Source organism: Chelonia mydas, chromosome 1 (genome assembly GCF_015237465.2).
Source record: "Chelonia mydas isolate rCheMyd1 chromosome 1, rCheMyd1.pri.v2, whole genome shotgun sequence".
NCBI lineage: Eukaryota > Metazoa > Chordata > Testudines > Cheloniidae > Chelonia > Chelonia mydas.
In genome coordinates, this window is record NC_057849.1 from 340245749 (window position 1) to 340261735 (window position 15987).

The 15987-nt window shown below is 39.5% G+C and overlaps 1 protein-coding gene across 5 annotated transcripts in view; it reads left to right on the forward strand.

The window, feature by feature from the left end:
- EXOC4 (exocyst complex component 4) overlaps positions 1-15987 on the forward strand; it is a 578416-nt gene that overhangs the window by 68373 nt on the left and 494056 nt on the right. For all 5 annotated transcript variants that reach the window (XM_007055935.4, XM_043520885.1, XM_043520887.1 and 2 more), the window contains exon 6: positions 11356-11599. In XM_007055935.4, the coding sequence (XP_007055997.1) occupies positions 11356-11599 (244 nt within the window). The remainder of the gene's footprint in view (positions 1-11355; positions 11600-15987) is intronic.

The following is a 15987-nucleotide window of genomic DNA, read 5'->3' on the forward strand; positions in this document are numbered from 1 at the left end:
GGATTGCCCCAAATGCCTTTGTTACAGCTACACAAATGCAAGGGAGGGCTTACTTTGAAGGTAGTGGGGTTCCACACTCCACAGGTGCAACTGGGAAGACAGTGTGGCTTGCAGAACTTTTTTCCCCCTTCATGAAGGTAATTTATAGATTACAAGGCCAGAAGGAACCATTGTGATTGTCTAGTTTGACCTCCTGTATAGTACAGGTTTGTAGAACTTCCTCAAAATAATTCCTAGAGTAGATCTTTTAGAAAAACATCCAGTCTTTATTTAAAAATTGTCACTGACCAAGAATCCACCATGACCCCTAGTAAATAGTTCCAATGGTTAATTACTCTCACTGTTAAATGTACTCCTTTATTTCCATGATGCATAAACGGGGAAAAAAAATCCACTCTGATTTTCAGATCCAAGGATGAGTTTGCAGAGCTGGGACGTATAAAAAGAAACCCTTCATTTTACTTTATATTTTCTCAGTTTACAGGTAATCGTGATACAAGAAACATGGAAGCCCATGTTGCCAGTTTTATAGTCCTTGTTAGTACCGAACCGTACTTTAAACTGACAGCACCAGCTGATTGTTCATATCAGGCTGGCAGCTTGAGTTTTGAAGCATGTAATGTTTTCACACTTTTTTGTGTATACTTAGTATTTTTTGTGTGAGAGAAGTCAAAAGATCCAAATACCTGAAACCAGTGGGCCTGCTTCTGTAATATAAGCGATATAATTTCATCCAGTTTCTCCTTTATTGAGCCCAAAAACTTGTTTGACTAAAGCTTATCTTCCAGAAAGGCATTCAGTCTTGATTTGAAGACTTCAAGTTCTCACACCAGTGCAAATGAGGAGTAACTTCACTGAAATGAATGGAGTTAAATTGGCATAAGTTATCTCAGAATCAGTGCTTATAATGCCATGTTGAGGAGGGCAACCTTCTCAGATCAAAATGCTTGTTTCCCAAAGCTAGAAAAGTCATGGAATTGTGGGTAGAACTGTGTGAAAAACATTGCTTTAGAAAGGCTGATGTCCTCCTGGCATTTTTTCCACGGTTTTGATCCCTCATATGTTTTGATATTGGAGTGAGAAGGGAGGCAGGTTAGAAAATGACTGAAGCTTGTATAAAATCATTTCTTTATGACTACCACATGGGCCAAAATAGAAATTGAACAATGGAAATTATGCAGGTGAAGGCTTTCCAAGTAATCTCAAATTAGGCCTTTGGGACCCTATGAACTTGCATTCTTTTTGTCAAAAAGGGTTAAAGGAAGAGGGGTATAATCTGGAAAGACATAATGTATGGAAAGTAGTACATAAAATTTTACTAACTGCCCATAAAAGCATGCATCTAAGAAAATATACCATAATAAATAGCAGCAAAATTTGACTAGTCATAGGAATGAAAAACAAAACTCAAGAGTCTGTTCCTTAGCTACTCTATGTGGATGAGTTATCAGCAGTGGTTTTGCTGGGGATTGGACTGGATTTGGGTGAGTAAAGTGCCTCTTGTAGCAATTTTTCTTCTTGAGAGGTGGTGGAATCATACAAATTAGGTGCCATCTATTAGGACAGATATTTTTATAGAAGATCATCAGACTGGAGATGCACCAGGGAAATTGCTACCTGAATAAGTATGGGAGGTATTTAATTATGGTATAAATGATTCAACTTTCTGTTGCTTTAAATCAAACATCTTTTTTGATAAGCGGATAATTGTGCATTTTCATGTTTGTTTCCTATGATGTAGATTTATGAAAATGACTTCCCGTTTTACTGAAGAACATAAGAACAGCCATACTGGCCCAGTATCCTGCCTCTGAAAGTGTCCAGTGCCAGATGCTTCAGAGGCCATGGACAGAACAGGGCAATTTTGAGTGATCTATCCCCTGTTGTCTTGTCCAAGCTTTCTGACAGCTGGAGATATAGGGACGTCTGGGACATGGTATTTTGCTACTGATCATCTTGGCTAATAGCCATTGATGGACCTATTCTCCATGAACTTATCCAGTTCCTTTTTGAACTCAATTATATTTTTGGGCTTTACAACCTTACAACCCTGGCATTGAGTTCCACATGTTGACTGTGCATTGCGTGAAGAAGTACGTCCTTATGTTTGTTTTTGAACTTGTTACCTGTTAATTTCTTAGGGTGACCCCCTAATTCTTGTGTTATGTGAAGCTGTAAATAATGCTTTTCACTTTATCCACACCATTATGATTTTATAGATCTCTATCATATCCCCTTCAGTCATCTGTTTTCCAAGCTGAACAGACCCAGTCTTTTTAATCTCTCCTCATATGGAAGCTGTTCCATGCCCTTAATAATTTGTGTTGGCCTTCTCTGCACTTTTTGCAGTTCTAATCTATCTTTTTTGAGATGGGGTGACTAGAACTACACGTAGTATTCAAGTTATGAGCCTACCATAAATTTATATAGTGGCATTATATTTTTGTTTTTGTTATTTATCCCTTTCCTAATAGTTCCTGACATTCTGTTTGCGTTTTTGACTGCCACTGCATATTGAGTGAATATTTTCAGAGAACTATGCACAATGACTCCAAGATCTTTCTTGAGTGGTAACAGCAAATTTAGATTGCATCATTTTGTATGTATAGTTGCAATGATGTTTTCCAATGTGTATAATTTTGCACTTAACATTACACTTCATTGCCATTTTGTTGCCCAGTCACCTAGTTTTGTGAGATCCCTTTGTAACTCTTTGCATTCAGCTTTGGACTTAATTGTCTTGAGTAATTTTGTGTCATCTGCAAATTTTGCCAAGTCACAGTAAACCCCCTTTTCTAGATCATTTACTGGTCCCAGTACAGATCCTTGGGGGACCCCGCTATTTACCTTTCTCCATTGTGAAAACTGACAGTTTATTCCTGCTCTTCATTTCCTATCTTTTAACCATGAGAGGATTTTCCCTCTTATCCCATGACTGCTTAGTTTGCTTAAGAGCTTTTGATGAGGGACCTTGTCACTGGCTTTTTGAAAGTCCAAATACACTTATAAAAGCTGTGTTGACTCTTCTCCAACATGTCATATTCATCTATGTGTCTGATAATTCTGTTCTTTACTGTAGTTTCAATTATTTTGCCTGGTACTGAAGTTAGGTTTACTGGCCTGTAATTGCCAGGATCGCCTCTGTAGCCTTTTAAAAAAATTGGCATTACATTATGCGATAGACCCAGGCCAGTTGGGTATAGCAGAGTAGTAGAAGGCGGATGTACTGGCCATTGGATAAGCAGTTTTCTGTTCCCTGACTGACCAGAGCAGGGGCTGCTCCAGGCTAGGGTGGACACATGACTCCAATTATCCTGCCAAGAGTCAGGTGAGGCCGTTAAGCTAATGTGAACACCTGACTCTAATTAAGGCCCCTCGGATACTATAAAAAGGCTCACTCCAGTCAGGCCTAGGAGAGCCAGAGGAGATGAAGTGTGGCTGAAGGGCTGGGTAATGAAGACACTCTCAAGCCACTGGAAGGGAGCCCTAAGGTAAGGATGAAGAAGGTGTTGAGAGAGAAGCGGGAGAGCTGTGGGGAAGTGGCCCAGGGAAATGTAGCAACTCTGGCGATGAAAGGTCGGCTGCCAACAGCTGCTGCCATTAGGGTCCCTGGGCTGGAACTCAGAGTAGAGGGTGGGCCTGGGTTTCCCCCAACCCACCACTACAGAAACACCTCCTGGGAGGGGAAAACTAGTCTCCTGTCCTGACAGGGTCCTAACCGTTCTGGAATAAGCCCTTAGGGACAACAGAGACTGTGGGAGTCCTCCTTCCTGGCTTATGATGAAAATGGCTCAGTAGGCTGTGACCCTTGCCTCTAGAGGGAGAAGGGCTACGTAGAGAGTCACAGTGAGCCTCTGAGTCTAGCGTAATCCGCCAGGAAGCGCAGGACCCACTGAGACAAAGTCGGAGCTCTGCCACAATTAGCTACCATCTATTCTCTAGTACAGAGGCTCACTTAAGTGGTAGGTTACATACCACAGCTAATAGTTCTGTAGTTTCGTATATGAGTTCCTTCAGACCTCTTGGGTGAATACCATTTGGTCCTGGTGACTTATTACTGTCTAATTTATCAATGTATTCCAAAACCTCCTCTGTTGACACCTCATTATGGAACAATTCCTCAGATATGTCACCTAAAAAGAATGGCTCAAGTGGTGGGAGTCTCTCTCACATCCTCTGCAGTGAGGACAGATGTACAGAATTCATTGAGCTTCTTTGTAATGGCCTAACCTTTCTTGAGTGCTCCTTTAACACCTCGTTCGTCTAGTGGCCCCACTGTCTGCTTGGAAAGCTTCTTGCTTCTGATATGTATACAGTTTTTTGATGTTCGTTTTTGTGTCCTTAGCTAATTGCTCTTCAGATTCTTTACTGGACTGCCTTATTATACTTTTACACTTGACTTGCCAGAGTTTATGCTCCTTTTTATTTTCCTCAGTAGGATTTTACTTCCAGTTTTTAAAAGATGCCTTTTTGCATCTAACCACCTCTTTTACTCTGCTGTTTAGCCACGGTGGCATTTTTGTGTGTGTCCTATTATTATTTTTTATATGGGGGTATTATTTAAATTGAGCCTCTGTTTTGGTGCTTTTAAGTAGTCTCCATGCAGTTTGCAAGTGTTTCACCCTTGTGACTACTGTTCCTTTTAATTTCCATTTAACTAGCTTCCCCATATTTGTGTAGCTCCTCTTTTTGAAGTTAAATGCTATTGTGGTGAATTTCTTTGGCATTTCCCCCCTTCAAGAATGTTAAATTTAAGTATATTATGGTCACGACTACTGAGAGGTTTAGCTATGTTCGCCTCTTGGATCTGACCCTATGCTCCATTTAGGACTAGATCAAGAATTGCCTCTCCCCTGGTGGATTCCAGAACAAGGTGCTTCAAGAAGCAGTCATTTGTGATGCCTAAAAATTTTATCTCTGCATCTCTTTGTGACGTGACATATACCCAGTCAGTATCACGAGAGTTGAAATCCCCCGTTATTGTTGTGTTTTCTAGCACTATAGTCTCTCTAATCTCTCTGGGCATTTTCAGTCACTGTCCCCATCCTGTCAGAGGGTCGGTAATACACTCTGATTGCTACACTCTTATTTTCAATCATGGAATTTCTATCTATAGAGATTCTATGGTAAAGTTTATTTTATTTGACTCTTTGCTTTCTTTTACATATTGTGCCACTCCCATGCCATCACAACCCGTTCTCATTCCTGTATGTTTTGTACTCTGGTACTATCATGTCTCATTGATTATCCTCATTCCACCACGTTTCTGTAATACCTGTATATCACTATTCTCATTTAATGCAGGCATTCCAGTTCACCCATCTTAGACTTACAGCATTTGTATATATGCTTTTGTAGAGGTAAGGCAAAGACACTGTTCTTCTTCCGAGAGCTTCTGACCTCATGTAATTCTTGGAATGAATTGTATTGTCATATGATAATAGCTTGGTAATTCACTCTAGATTCCTGGATAGTGTTTTGGACATCTGAAGAAGACCATCCCCCCCAAGCCCATACCAAGTTACACACTGGGCTCAAAGCTTTGGGACAGGCCTCTAGAATTTTCAGTCAGTGCTGTGTAGATGTCCTTGCACTGTATACGTGTCCAGTAAAGTTAGTAGTTATTAATACTGAGTTTCTGCAACAAGGTTCCGTCCATCGTGAGGCTCTCTGGCTGTGTTGATAACATATTTTAAACATAACTCCCGTTAAAGTGGTTTCTAAGAAAGTTTGGTTGTCCAGTCTGGATGGAGCCAAACCATCGGGAAAACAGTTCCAGCCTAGGCAATTCAAGTGATTGCCAAACCATGTTAGAAACTGCTTGGCCAAAGAAACGAGTTTAGCTGAAACCCCATGAGGGGTAAGTGAGGTTCATCCAGCAAATCTTTACTTACCTGAGGAGTCCTTGCGCATGCTAATAGTTGCTTTGGTTTGTATGGGGCTACTCATGTGAGTAAGTATTTGCAGGATCAGGCCCTAAGTTATTAACCGCCTTATCTGCAGTTATGTTTAAACAGTTCCGATATAACTATGAGGCCAGTATAGAAAGGCCTAATTAAATAAACTGCCAATCTACTGAGCTGCTCAACTGCTGAAATAGGGAGGGAAGGATGCTAATTCTAATAGAAATTGGTTTGTTCAAAACCTTGGTCCACACAACATGTCCTTTTCACTTGGCAAACAGTTTCTGAAAAAACCTAATTATCGCTAGCGTCTCTTAATGAGCAGTGTGAGTTTCATTTGTGCCGCTTCACAGTCATTTTATTTTGGGAATACAACAAAATGACTTTGATAAAACTGGATTTTTTTTTCTATTTCCTTCGCTGACCCACAAAAGGAGACTGAAATCTAACTAGCAGACACAAAAATGACTTAGCAAGTAAATAATCACTTCAGTGTATTACAGTGCTTTTATTATTTTGTATGTTTTTTTCATGTCTTCTCTTCCTTCTCTAAGTGCTAATGAAATAAGGAAAATGATCTTACTTGTCTTCAAAAATTCCTTACAGATATACTCTAGTTATAAACCTACAGATCTAGGTAGGTATAAAATGTATTCTAACTGTGTTGAGATTCTGACTTGATATTAATGAGTGGCATTGTTAGTGTGCATCGTTAGGGCAAGAGAAAATACTGGTCAAGACACTCCATTCTGCAAGACAGTCTGAACTGGGATATATATCTGCACCTGCATGGAGCCCTTCTGCCTGTGCCGAGTAGCTTGCAAGATTGGAGCCTTTGGCCTACATTTTCATGTGTGTCTCTTGCCCAATTTGACACTTTTAAGGTTGTCTGATTTCTGTGCCAGAGCTTTGTGTTCAAATGACCCATTGCTGATGTTGAATGACAGAAGAGGGTATGATAAGGGAGAAAGAGGAGTGGTCATAATAGAGAGAGAAGTAACATCTTCAGCTGTATCTTGGGCTGTGATCTAGTCAGGTCCCACGGGACCAACCTAATCTTTCTTTGAGAAGATAACTGATTTTTTTAGACAAAGGAAATGGAGTAGATCTAATCTACCTAGATTTCAGTAAGGCATTTGATACAGTTCCACATGAGAAATTATTAATTAAATTGGAGAAGATGGGGATTAATATGAGATTTGAAAGGTAGATAAGGAACTGGTTGAAGAGGAGACTGTAACACGTCATACTGAATTGCTAGAGGGAGCTAGTGGAGTTCCTCAGGGATGGGTCTTGGGACCAATGTTGTTTAACATTTTCATTAATAACCTTGGCACAAAAAGTGGTAGTGTGCTAAAAAAGTTTGCAGATGACACAATGTTGGGAGGTAGTGCCAATATGGAGGAGGACCAGAATATCATACAAGAAGATGTGGATGACCTAGAAAACTGGAGTAATACAAATAGGATGAAAGTTAATAGTGCAAAATGCAAGGTCATGCACTTAGGGACTAGCAGCAAGAATTTTTGCTATAAACTGGGGGCTTATCAGTTGAAAGAGACAGAGGGAGGAGAAAGAGCTGGGGGTATTGGTTGATCACAGGTGACTATGAGCTGCCAACTTGATGCGACCGTGAAAAAGACTGATGCAATTCCCCATCCCTGAGGTGGCTGTATTACACTAATGGATAATTCTCTCCGAAGAACTCATTTTTGCTGTGATGCCCACAAGTTGACTTAATCATAACAAAAAAACTCCTTTCAATTTTATTTTTTTAACTTATTATTTAAAACCTTGCCTCTTTCTGCAATTCTTTGTGTCCTGTCTTTTTACATAGCTTGTGCCCCAAGGAGCATACAGTCTCATGTCTGGGTCTTGTACACCTCTGGTGCTTAACAAATAATGAGTATAACTAATGAAATAGGTGAACTATATGTACAGTGAAAAGGTGTACGTGTGGCACCTTAGAGACTAACAAATTTATTTGAGCATAAGCTTTTGTGAGCATCTGTAGCTCACGAAAGCTTATGCTTAAATAAATTTGTTAGTCTCTAAGGTGCCACAAGTCCTCCTTTTCTTTTTGCGAATACAGAGTAACACGGCTGCTGCTCTGAAACCTGTCTATATGTACAGTGTGTGGTACACAAAATGCTTGGCTCTTGGGATGAAAAGTGCAATGAAAATGTGAGCTCTGAACTGAAATGTGTGCACCAATTGTAATATCCTAATAGCTTTGTGATTTAAGTGCATTGTAAATATCTCCTCTGTTCTCACTACCTGCTTGCTAAAAATATCCATGGTGCTTGGCTAAAGTTACCCCCAAAACTTGCACAAATAACACACTTTAGCTGTGGGAGGTTTTTTTAAAGAGAATTTAAATTGGCATGGTTGGTTCTGATTGGTTCCCGTTGCCAACTGTGCCCACATATCTATTCAGGGGACGCCATCACAGGGCCTAATAACATCAGCCACACTATCAGAGGCTCGTTTACCTGCACATCCACCAATGTGATATATGCCATCGTGTGCCAGCAATGCCCCTCTGCCATGTACATTGGTCAAACTGGACAGTCTCTACGTAAAAGAATAAATGGACACAAATCAGATGTCAAGAATTATAACATTCATAAACCAGTCGGAGAACACTTCAATCTCTCTGGTCACACGATTACAGACATGAAAGTCGCTATTTTACAACAAAAAAACTTCAAATCCAGACTCCAGCGAGAAACTGTTGAATTGGAATTCATTTGCAAATTTGATACAATTAACTTAGGCTTGAATAGAGACTGGGAGTGGCTTAGTCATTATGCAAGGTAGCCTATTTCCCCTTGTTTTTTCCTAACCCCCTCCCCCCCCCCGACGTTCTTGTTAAACCCTGGATTTCTGCTGGAAATGGCCCACCTTGATTATCATACACATTGTAAGGAGAGTGGTCGCTTTAGATAAGCTATTACCAGCAGGAGAGTGGGGTGGGAGGAAGTATTTTTTCATGCTTTGTGTGTATATAATAAGATCTTCTACACTTTCCACAGTATGCATCCGATGAAGTGAGCTGTAGCTCGTGAAAGCTTATGCTCAAATAAATTGGTTAGTCTCTAAGGTGCCACAAGTACTCCTTTTCTTTTTATAAAAACTCAAGTTATTCTTCTGTCTTGACATTCTGTCATCTAATAGGGTCTACTCTCAGTGTGTGTGCAATGCTCAGAGTGGAAATGAATAGGTGAGCAAACTCCTGTAGCACAACGGGGCTGGGCTGAGCTGAGGGGACAGAGTCTGAGGTTATGCCAGTGGAAGAGTGTAATCTCTGCTGAGCAGGTCAGTCAGATCTATAATTAAAAGGATACCATCAGGGTAATATGTGTGCAAGTCAGCTGGCACTGAAATAAATTTTAACTAACCTATTAAAAATGATGCAACATAAATAGTAACACGACAATGAAGCGCATAGGAAAATGTAACAATTACATATGCACTTTCTGGGAGGAGATGGTGTGCAGGGCAATTTTGAACTTTTGTGGGCCTGGTGATGAGCTGTCTCCAGAAGGTGCTTGAGGTTTGTAACTTGCACCTGCTCCAAGTGTGCCTTTCTAAATGACCTGACTGAAGTAGATTTGAACAGGTTTTAAGCAAGATTTGTTAGTCTTGCCCTACTTCGGTGGCCAGAAGTCATATCATGGTCCACAGCAACAGGAATATGGGAGCGTTGGTCAGAGACTTTGTTAAAGGGATTAGATTAATACATTCCCCTCCCCTGGAGGAGATAACATAAACTCAGAAGTACCCCTCTAACATTTTGATGAATTATGGAGCTTGTATCTGGGTGGTGGTTAAACAAAGTGTAAATGTAACAAGTGGCTTTGCCTAGGACTTTATATGATGTGACAATGTACACTATAGAAAATATTTATAGTTACATTGCCTTTTACTTTCACATTGGCTTTTCAATCTTTGTGACTCAGGTTGTAAAGCAGTAAGCAACTTTTTTCACTTCTTAAATTCAGGAAAAAGATGTCCAAAATTTTGCTTTTCCTATTGCAATAGTTACTGAGGCAGAAGAAGCACGGGAAGGGCCAGAGCTGAGATGTCAATGAGGAGGCACCTGTTTGGAACATGCTTTTCTGAGAACTCTTGTTCTGACATCTTTGTTCTGACATTTAAGCAAGCCTGTTGATGGACCTTCTGTTTCAGGTGGTGTCACCTCCATAGCTAGGTCTAGAGCTCTGTGTTCCTTGTGACACGCTGTTTCTCTTGTTTGTGAAGTCCATTTTGAAGTTTTCTGGTGGTTTATATAAACTTTCTTTACATTCTTGGATGATTCTAGAAGCATATTTTTAAATCACTCCATTATAGAGCAGTATAAGTTACTGGAGTAATTTGTTCTCCAGCAGTCTGAGCTTGGTTCAACACCATCAGGATGAAACAGTTATTTGTCTCTAATCTCTGTATCAGTAACCATTATGAGGTTGGAATCTCTTTATCTGTATACTTCTGAGCTGTGTGTCTGTGTACTTCTGTTAACAATCCATGTGGCCATACAGTTCTTTACAACACATTTTGGTTGGACTTGCCTTGAAGACTTTCACTTCACGTTGGCTTTTCAGTGTATCAGTTAAGTGTTTCACCCAGTCTTTAGCATAGGCTCCCTTTTGTTACTGTTCATTATCAGTAAATTAAGAAATGTTGATTAATGAGCATACTTAAAACAAAAACACATTACCCTGAGATTTTGTGGCTATGGTCTCCTAGCAACAGAACTTCCTGTCAAGATACTCCATGTTATTTCAAGGGGACTGTATCCAGAGTACCCTTAATTCTCCATCTAGTTTTTCAAACCTAATCCTTTTTCTCTTTTAGACAACTTACTAAAAGGTTCTTATTAAAGAGTGTGATTAATATCTTCAGTCTCTTGACAGCAGTAATAAAATAGAATAGGATAACATCAAACCATCATTCCATACTTTATTGTAAACTAGAATGCAAAGAGGAAAAGAAAAAGTCCTTTCCTACAAATTCATCAGGAGTTTGTTCTTGCTAAAATAATTGGTTCTCACAGTAAAAAAGTCTCTTTTGTGAAACATGGAAGATAGCTAGGTTGGGGGTTCAAGCCTATAATTGCATTGATATGTATAGCCCTAAAATGATTATTAATAAAACTCATATTTTATGAATGTCTTAATCACACTAAAGTTCAATATACCCCAGAACTTGCAGGTAACTTATGCCTCCTTGTGTATAACCTCTGACTTTGAATCAGTCTACTTTGCAGGCTGCTATGTTTTGTGTATAGTGAAGAAATTGAGTTGTTTTGTGTTTCAAGTGTTTATTCCTGCAGTAGTCCATGATAGGCAGAGTTCTGCTGCGACAAGCCAATTGGAACATTGCATTTGCTTGGTGTTGATCTTACTTTGAGTGGTCTAAACAATTGTTTGTGGTGGTGGTGTGATTTCAGTGCGAGAAGTGAGTGTGCTGGAGATTAAAGAAGATATGGAGCTGGATCCGGAGGAGAACAGTACTGTCTTCATGGGGATCCTCATCAAAGGGCTGGCCAAACTGAAAAAAATCCCTGAGACCGTGAAGGCTATCAAGGATCGTCTGGAACAGGAGCTCAAACAGATTGTCAAGAGGTCCACAACGCAAGTGGCGGACAGTGGCTACCAGAAAGGAGAGAGCCTTTCCCAGGAAAACCAGCCCAGGTAGGCACATTTCAAATGCTGAGGTATGGAGTATTGGCATTTGCTGCAAAAGTAAGCTGTGGGCTGAGGCCATCACCCTCAGGAGCACCAGCAGCTCTTTGGCTACAGCAGTAGTCTCAAAATTTTAAACATGTGCCCCAGTGACTTGGGAAACTAGGTCCCATTTAGCTTTTTGCAGGATCAGGTAATATTTTTTTAATTGTGTTAATGTACCCAGAGGTCTGGGCACTGGACACATGGTTTTATAAAAGTTGATATGAATGATCAGCAGGAGCTGATGAGCTCCTAAGACACATGGGTTTTGTTTCCATGCAGACCTCCAAAGAATATAAAAAATGATGGAGGAATCATCCTCCGATAAGGGCAGAGGGAGAATTGTTAATAAACAGAATGATATGCAATGTTTTCCATAAGGCATCTCCTGCTTTTAAAAAGTGAATTTAAAATCTTTAGAAAAACAAATGAAATAAAATGTAAGGGTCCCCAATTAACAGAAATCACATGTAGAGAGTTGGGAAACGCAGCCAACCTAGACAAATTAGCTACGTTTTTAATTGAGTAAGTGACAACTCCTGTCTTAAAAGCCAAAGGTTCTTTTTTCCCCCACAAGAGCCAAATTCTGTAAAAAGTTAAAGATGTGTAGAGTATGCCTCGCAACACTGTTAAAATGTTAAGGTTTTTAATGATGGTAGGTTCTTGATCTCAGGACTTGGCGGGTATAATATGTTTTAGTTCATCTTAAAGCCAGAATCGGATATGAATGCCTTTTGGTGTCTTTCATGTCACTGAGCTCATTGTCTGTCTTCAGCTACTGTACTTAGAAGATATCCATAAAAATGATTACTACTAACAAACAAAATGACTAATAAAGATGACTAAAAAAGATGAAAAGCCCAAAGGATCTGAATCTATAATGAAACTTCTTATGGGCAGCTTGCAGTAACCAGATGTGCACATAATTTGTATTGTCTGTTTTTCCAAGACTGGGTGCTGACTGTTGAAAGACTGACTGGTATTCTTTCCCTTTGAAAAGTGTCATGTCCCTTTCTGCTTGGGCTGGAGGCCAGGAAGTCTGTGTTTGGAAATTCTAGAGTAATTCCTTTAGGAACTTCTCATCAGAATGATTTAAATTCTGTCATTCCATGAGAAAAAGTTACACTTCTGGAGCACAGCCCTAGAGTTTCCTAATTTGACAGTGCCCCAGTTTGGATTATGAAAAGGTGTGGTACTTTAATCTCACCGTTGAATATTTTATTTTTCTGCCTATCATTAGCCTAGCCTAGTAAACTCTATAACTTCCATACTGTTCTGAAATATTAATTCACAATGCGTTTACAGAATACACAATTTTTAAAAGCCGTTTATATAGTACTGCATACAGATAACAAATTTTTTTGGGGGGGAATGCATTTTCTCTGTAATTGACCATGATATATCTCAATCTCACCCTACCCTGCATTCACCTCCGCTGGAGGTAAGCAGTTTGAGGGCACCATTAACCACTAGAGGGAAGTAGAAGGTTTACTCTGCTTAAGCGGTTGTAGAAATTATCAAAACTGTAGACTGCAATGTAGTTGTGTAGAACTACTGTGGAATCTCCACATAGTTGGAACTGGTCTTGGCTTTTCTGTAGCTAGTCTCTTTCTTCCAACTTTATCACTACCACTGATGTTTAGAACAGTACCTGGGTTCTTTAATATTTCTAGCAGTTTGTGCATTCCCTTGAACAATTATTTTGAGGAGAAAAGGTTCTGATTTTATCTCATTCATGAACAGTTCATTAGATTGTAAATAGTATCTACAGAAATCTCTGACCTGGCTATGAAGGACAAGGTACAGTGAAAGAGTAAAACTATTGTATTAGTTTTAGTTTGAGAAGTCTGGTAACATTACTACTGATGGACAAAGATATTGGGCCAGATCCTCTGACTGTGTAAATTGTCATCGCTCCAGTGTCTTCAACTGAGCTATGAGGTTTTACATCAATTGAAGATCCGACTCACTGAGCAGGCATAATAACTATCTCATTACCAAACCCATGCAGCTTTTCCCTTCAGAGCTCTTAGGAAATTTCCTTACTTGTCTTTACCAACTCTTGTTGCTGAGGCTTGAACAGCAAAAACAAAACAAAACATCAAACTCCAAATTACCCTGAACTAAGCAAAGGACGTTATCATTGGTAAAGTGCATGCATTATCATTGGTGACCTCATGCAAGTGTCAGCAGTCACTTCCTATGGACTCATTCTCTTTTATTGCCCAGACAATAGGAGTTGCCTCAGGGCATGTGTCACTTTCTGTCGACATGTTTATGTATTTCTTGGTGAGTGGATGCTGAGAACTTGAATTGACAAACTGCCCGAGCAGCCCTTTGTCATTGCAGATATTTGTTCTGCTCAGGTCACTTGGTCCAAAAAGACCCTCCCCCACAGCTTATGCCTTTGGAGTGAACTATTTTTGTGATGCTTTATGTTGTCTCTTTAACCCGCACTGCATTAATTTTCAGTCACCTTGTCTCAAAATGGCCTAAGAGATTTAGAAAAGGTCCAGAAAAAGGGCAGTTAAACATGATTAGAAGCTTCAGGGGACTTGACTACAAGGAGAACTGGAAAGGATGGGAACTGTTTAAATGGGAGAAGGACGTATGGTAGTTCATTAGCTAAAATGATGACTGTCACAGAGAGTGCCAGTTGGGAGCTTCCAATCAACCCATGCCATAATGTGAGAATATGAAGGCACTTGTAATTAAGAAAAAATATAAATACCTTTTTGTTCAATGCATAATATCATTGAGTGCCAACAGGGTGAACAGTTTTAAATTCTGCAAACAAGTTTACTTAATCCCTTTTTATTACAAACACATCTCTCATTTATATTTTCTTATATCTGACATCTGTCTAACCTATTTAATCCAGACTTGCAAAAGTTTGCTTGCTTGGGGCAAACAACTTTTTTCTTTTTTCTATGGGTGACTAAATTATTATTTGGCTTCATTGTTGCCATGGTAATGGCAGGTGAATCGATTTTGTGCCTGGGCTGATAAATTTTCACAATTATGTATGTTTAATTATGAAGGTGCCCATCGGCTTCAAATTAAGGTTGCCTTCAGTTTTCCGCGCAAAGCAGGGTATAAGTCCTTTCAATATGAAAATGCCAAGCCCTCGCAAATTCTGCCTCCATGTCATATTTGGCACCCTGGTTCTCTGGCTTCCACCCTTACCAGTTCCTCACCCTTGCTGCCTTTTTGCCTCCTCACTTGCGCCTGCTATAGTGAGCCCCTATCTTTTGTACCTAATAAGGTCTATCAAACTGAGGCTCAGCTCTCCCAAGCCTTAGGTTGTCTATCTGATGGAGACGCTGCCTATCAGAAATATCGGAGGGGAGCCGTGTTAATCTGTATGCACAAAAACAACGAGGAGTCCGGTGGCACCGTACTCCTTGTTGTTTTTATCAGAAATAGAAGCTCTGTTTCCAGGATGGATAAAGTAGATGCTTTTTTAAAAAATTGGATTTTAAAAATTGGATTTTAAAATTAAAATTAAATAAAGCTCACTTTTGAAACATAAACCTATTTAAATTTGAAATTATGACAACCTATATTAAGGTCTAAAATTACTAAAATCTCTTAAAATCGTTTAAATTAAATAGAAATATATTCAAGATGTACTTATTTCCTGCCGAAGTTTCAAAGAAAGTCAGGCCACCAAAGTGATTGGAAGTCGCTGACCAAGCACCAGGAACCAAAGTTGGTTGAAGTGCTAAACCAGCTTTTGACAGCACTAGCCTCTTCTGCATATGCAGAGAGAATATTTTCTTCAGTTTATTCAGTTCTTGACTAGTTCATTCGAAATTGAGAAACTGACTGGGAGTTGAAAAAAAAGCTGGCAAGCTTGTTTTCCTCTTCCTACCTCTGAGTAAATAACAGGTGGGAGGGGATGACACCTATTAGTTCTAAAATTTTGAAGGACAGGGTGACCAGAAACAACCAGTTCAATTCACTAATTGCTGTTACTACGTCCTTTGGTTAATAAAGCAGTTAATTTTAAATGTAAAACATTTTAATTTAGGTTAGATATTAGGAAAAACTTTCGAACTATAAGGGTACATAAGCTCTGGAATAGGTTTCCAAGAGAGGTTGTGGAATCACCATCATTGGAGGTTTTTAAAAACAGGTTGAACAAACACCTGTCAGGGATGGTCTAGGTTTACTTGGTCCTGCCACTGTATAGGGGGTTGGACTTGATGACTTCTTGCGGTCTCTTGCAACCCAACATTTTGTGTTTGATAAACTTACTGTTTTCTTATGTATCCAGAATAATTAAGGTTATTTTTATTAGTAAAATAAAACCATCTTAAAATGCTGTTTTTGTGCATTTTTAATTAAATCCC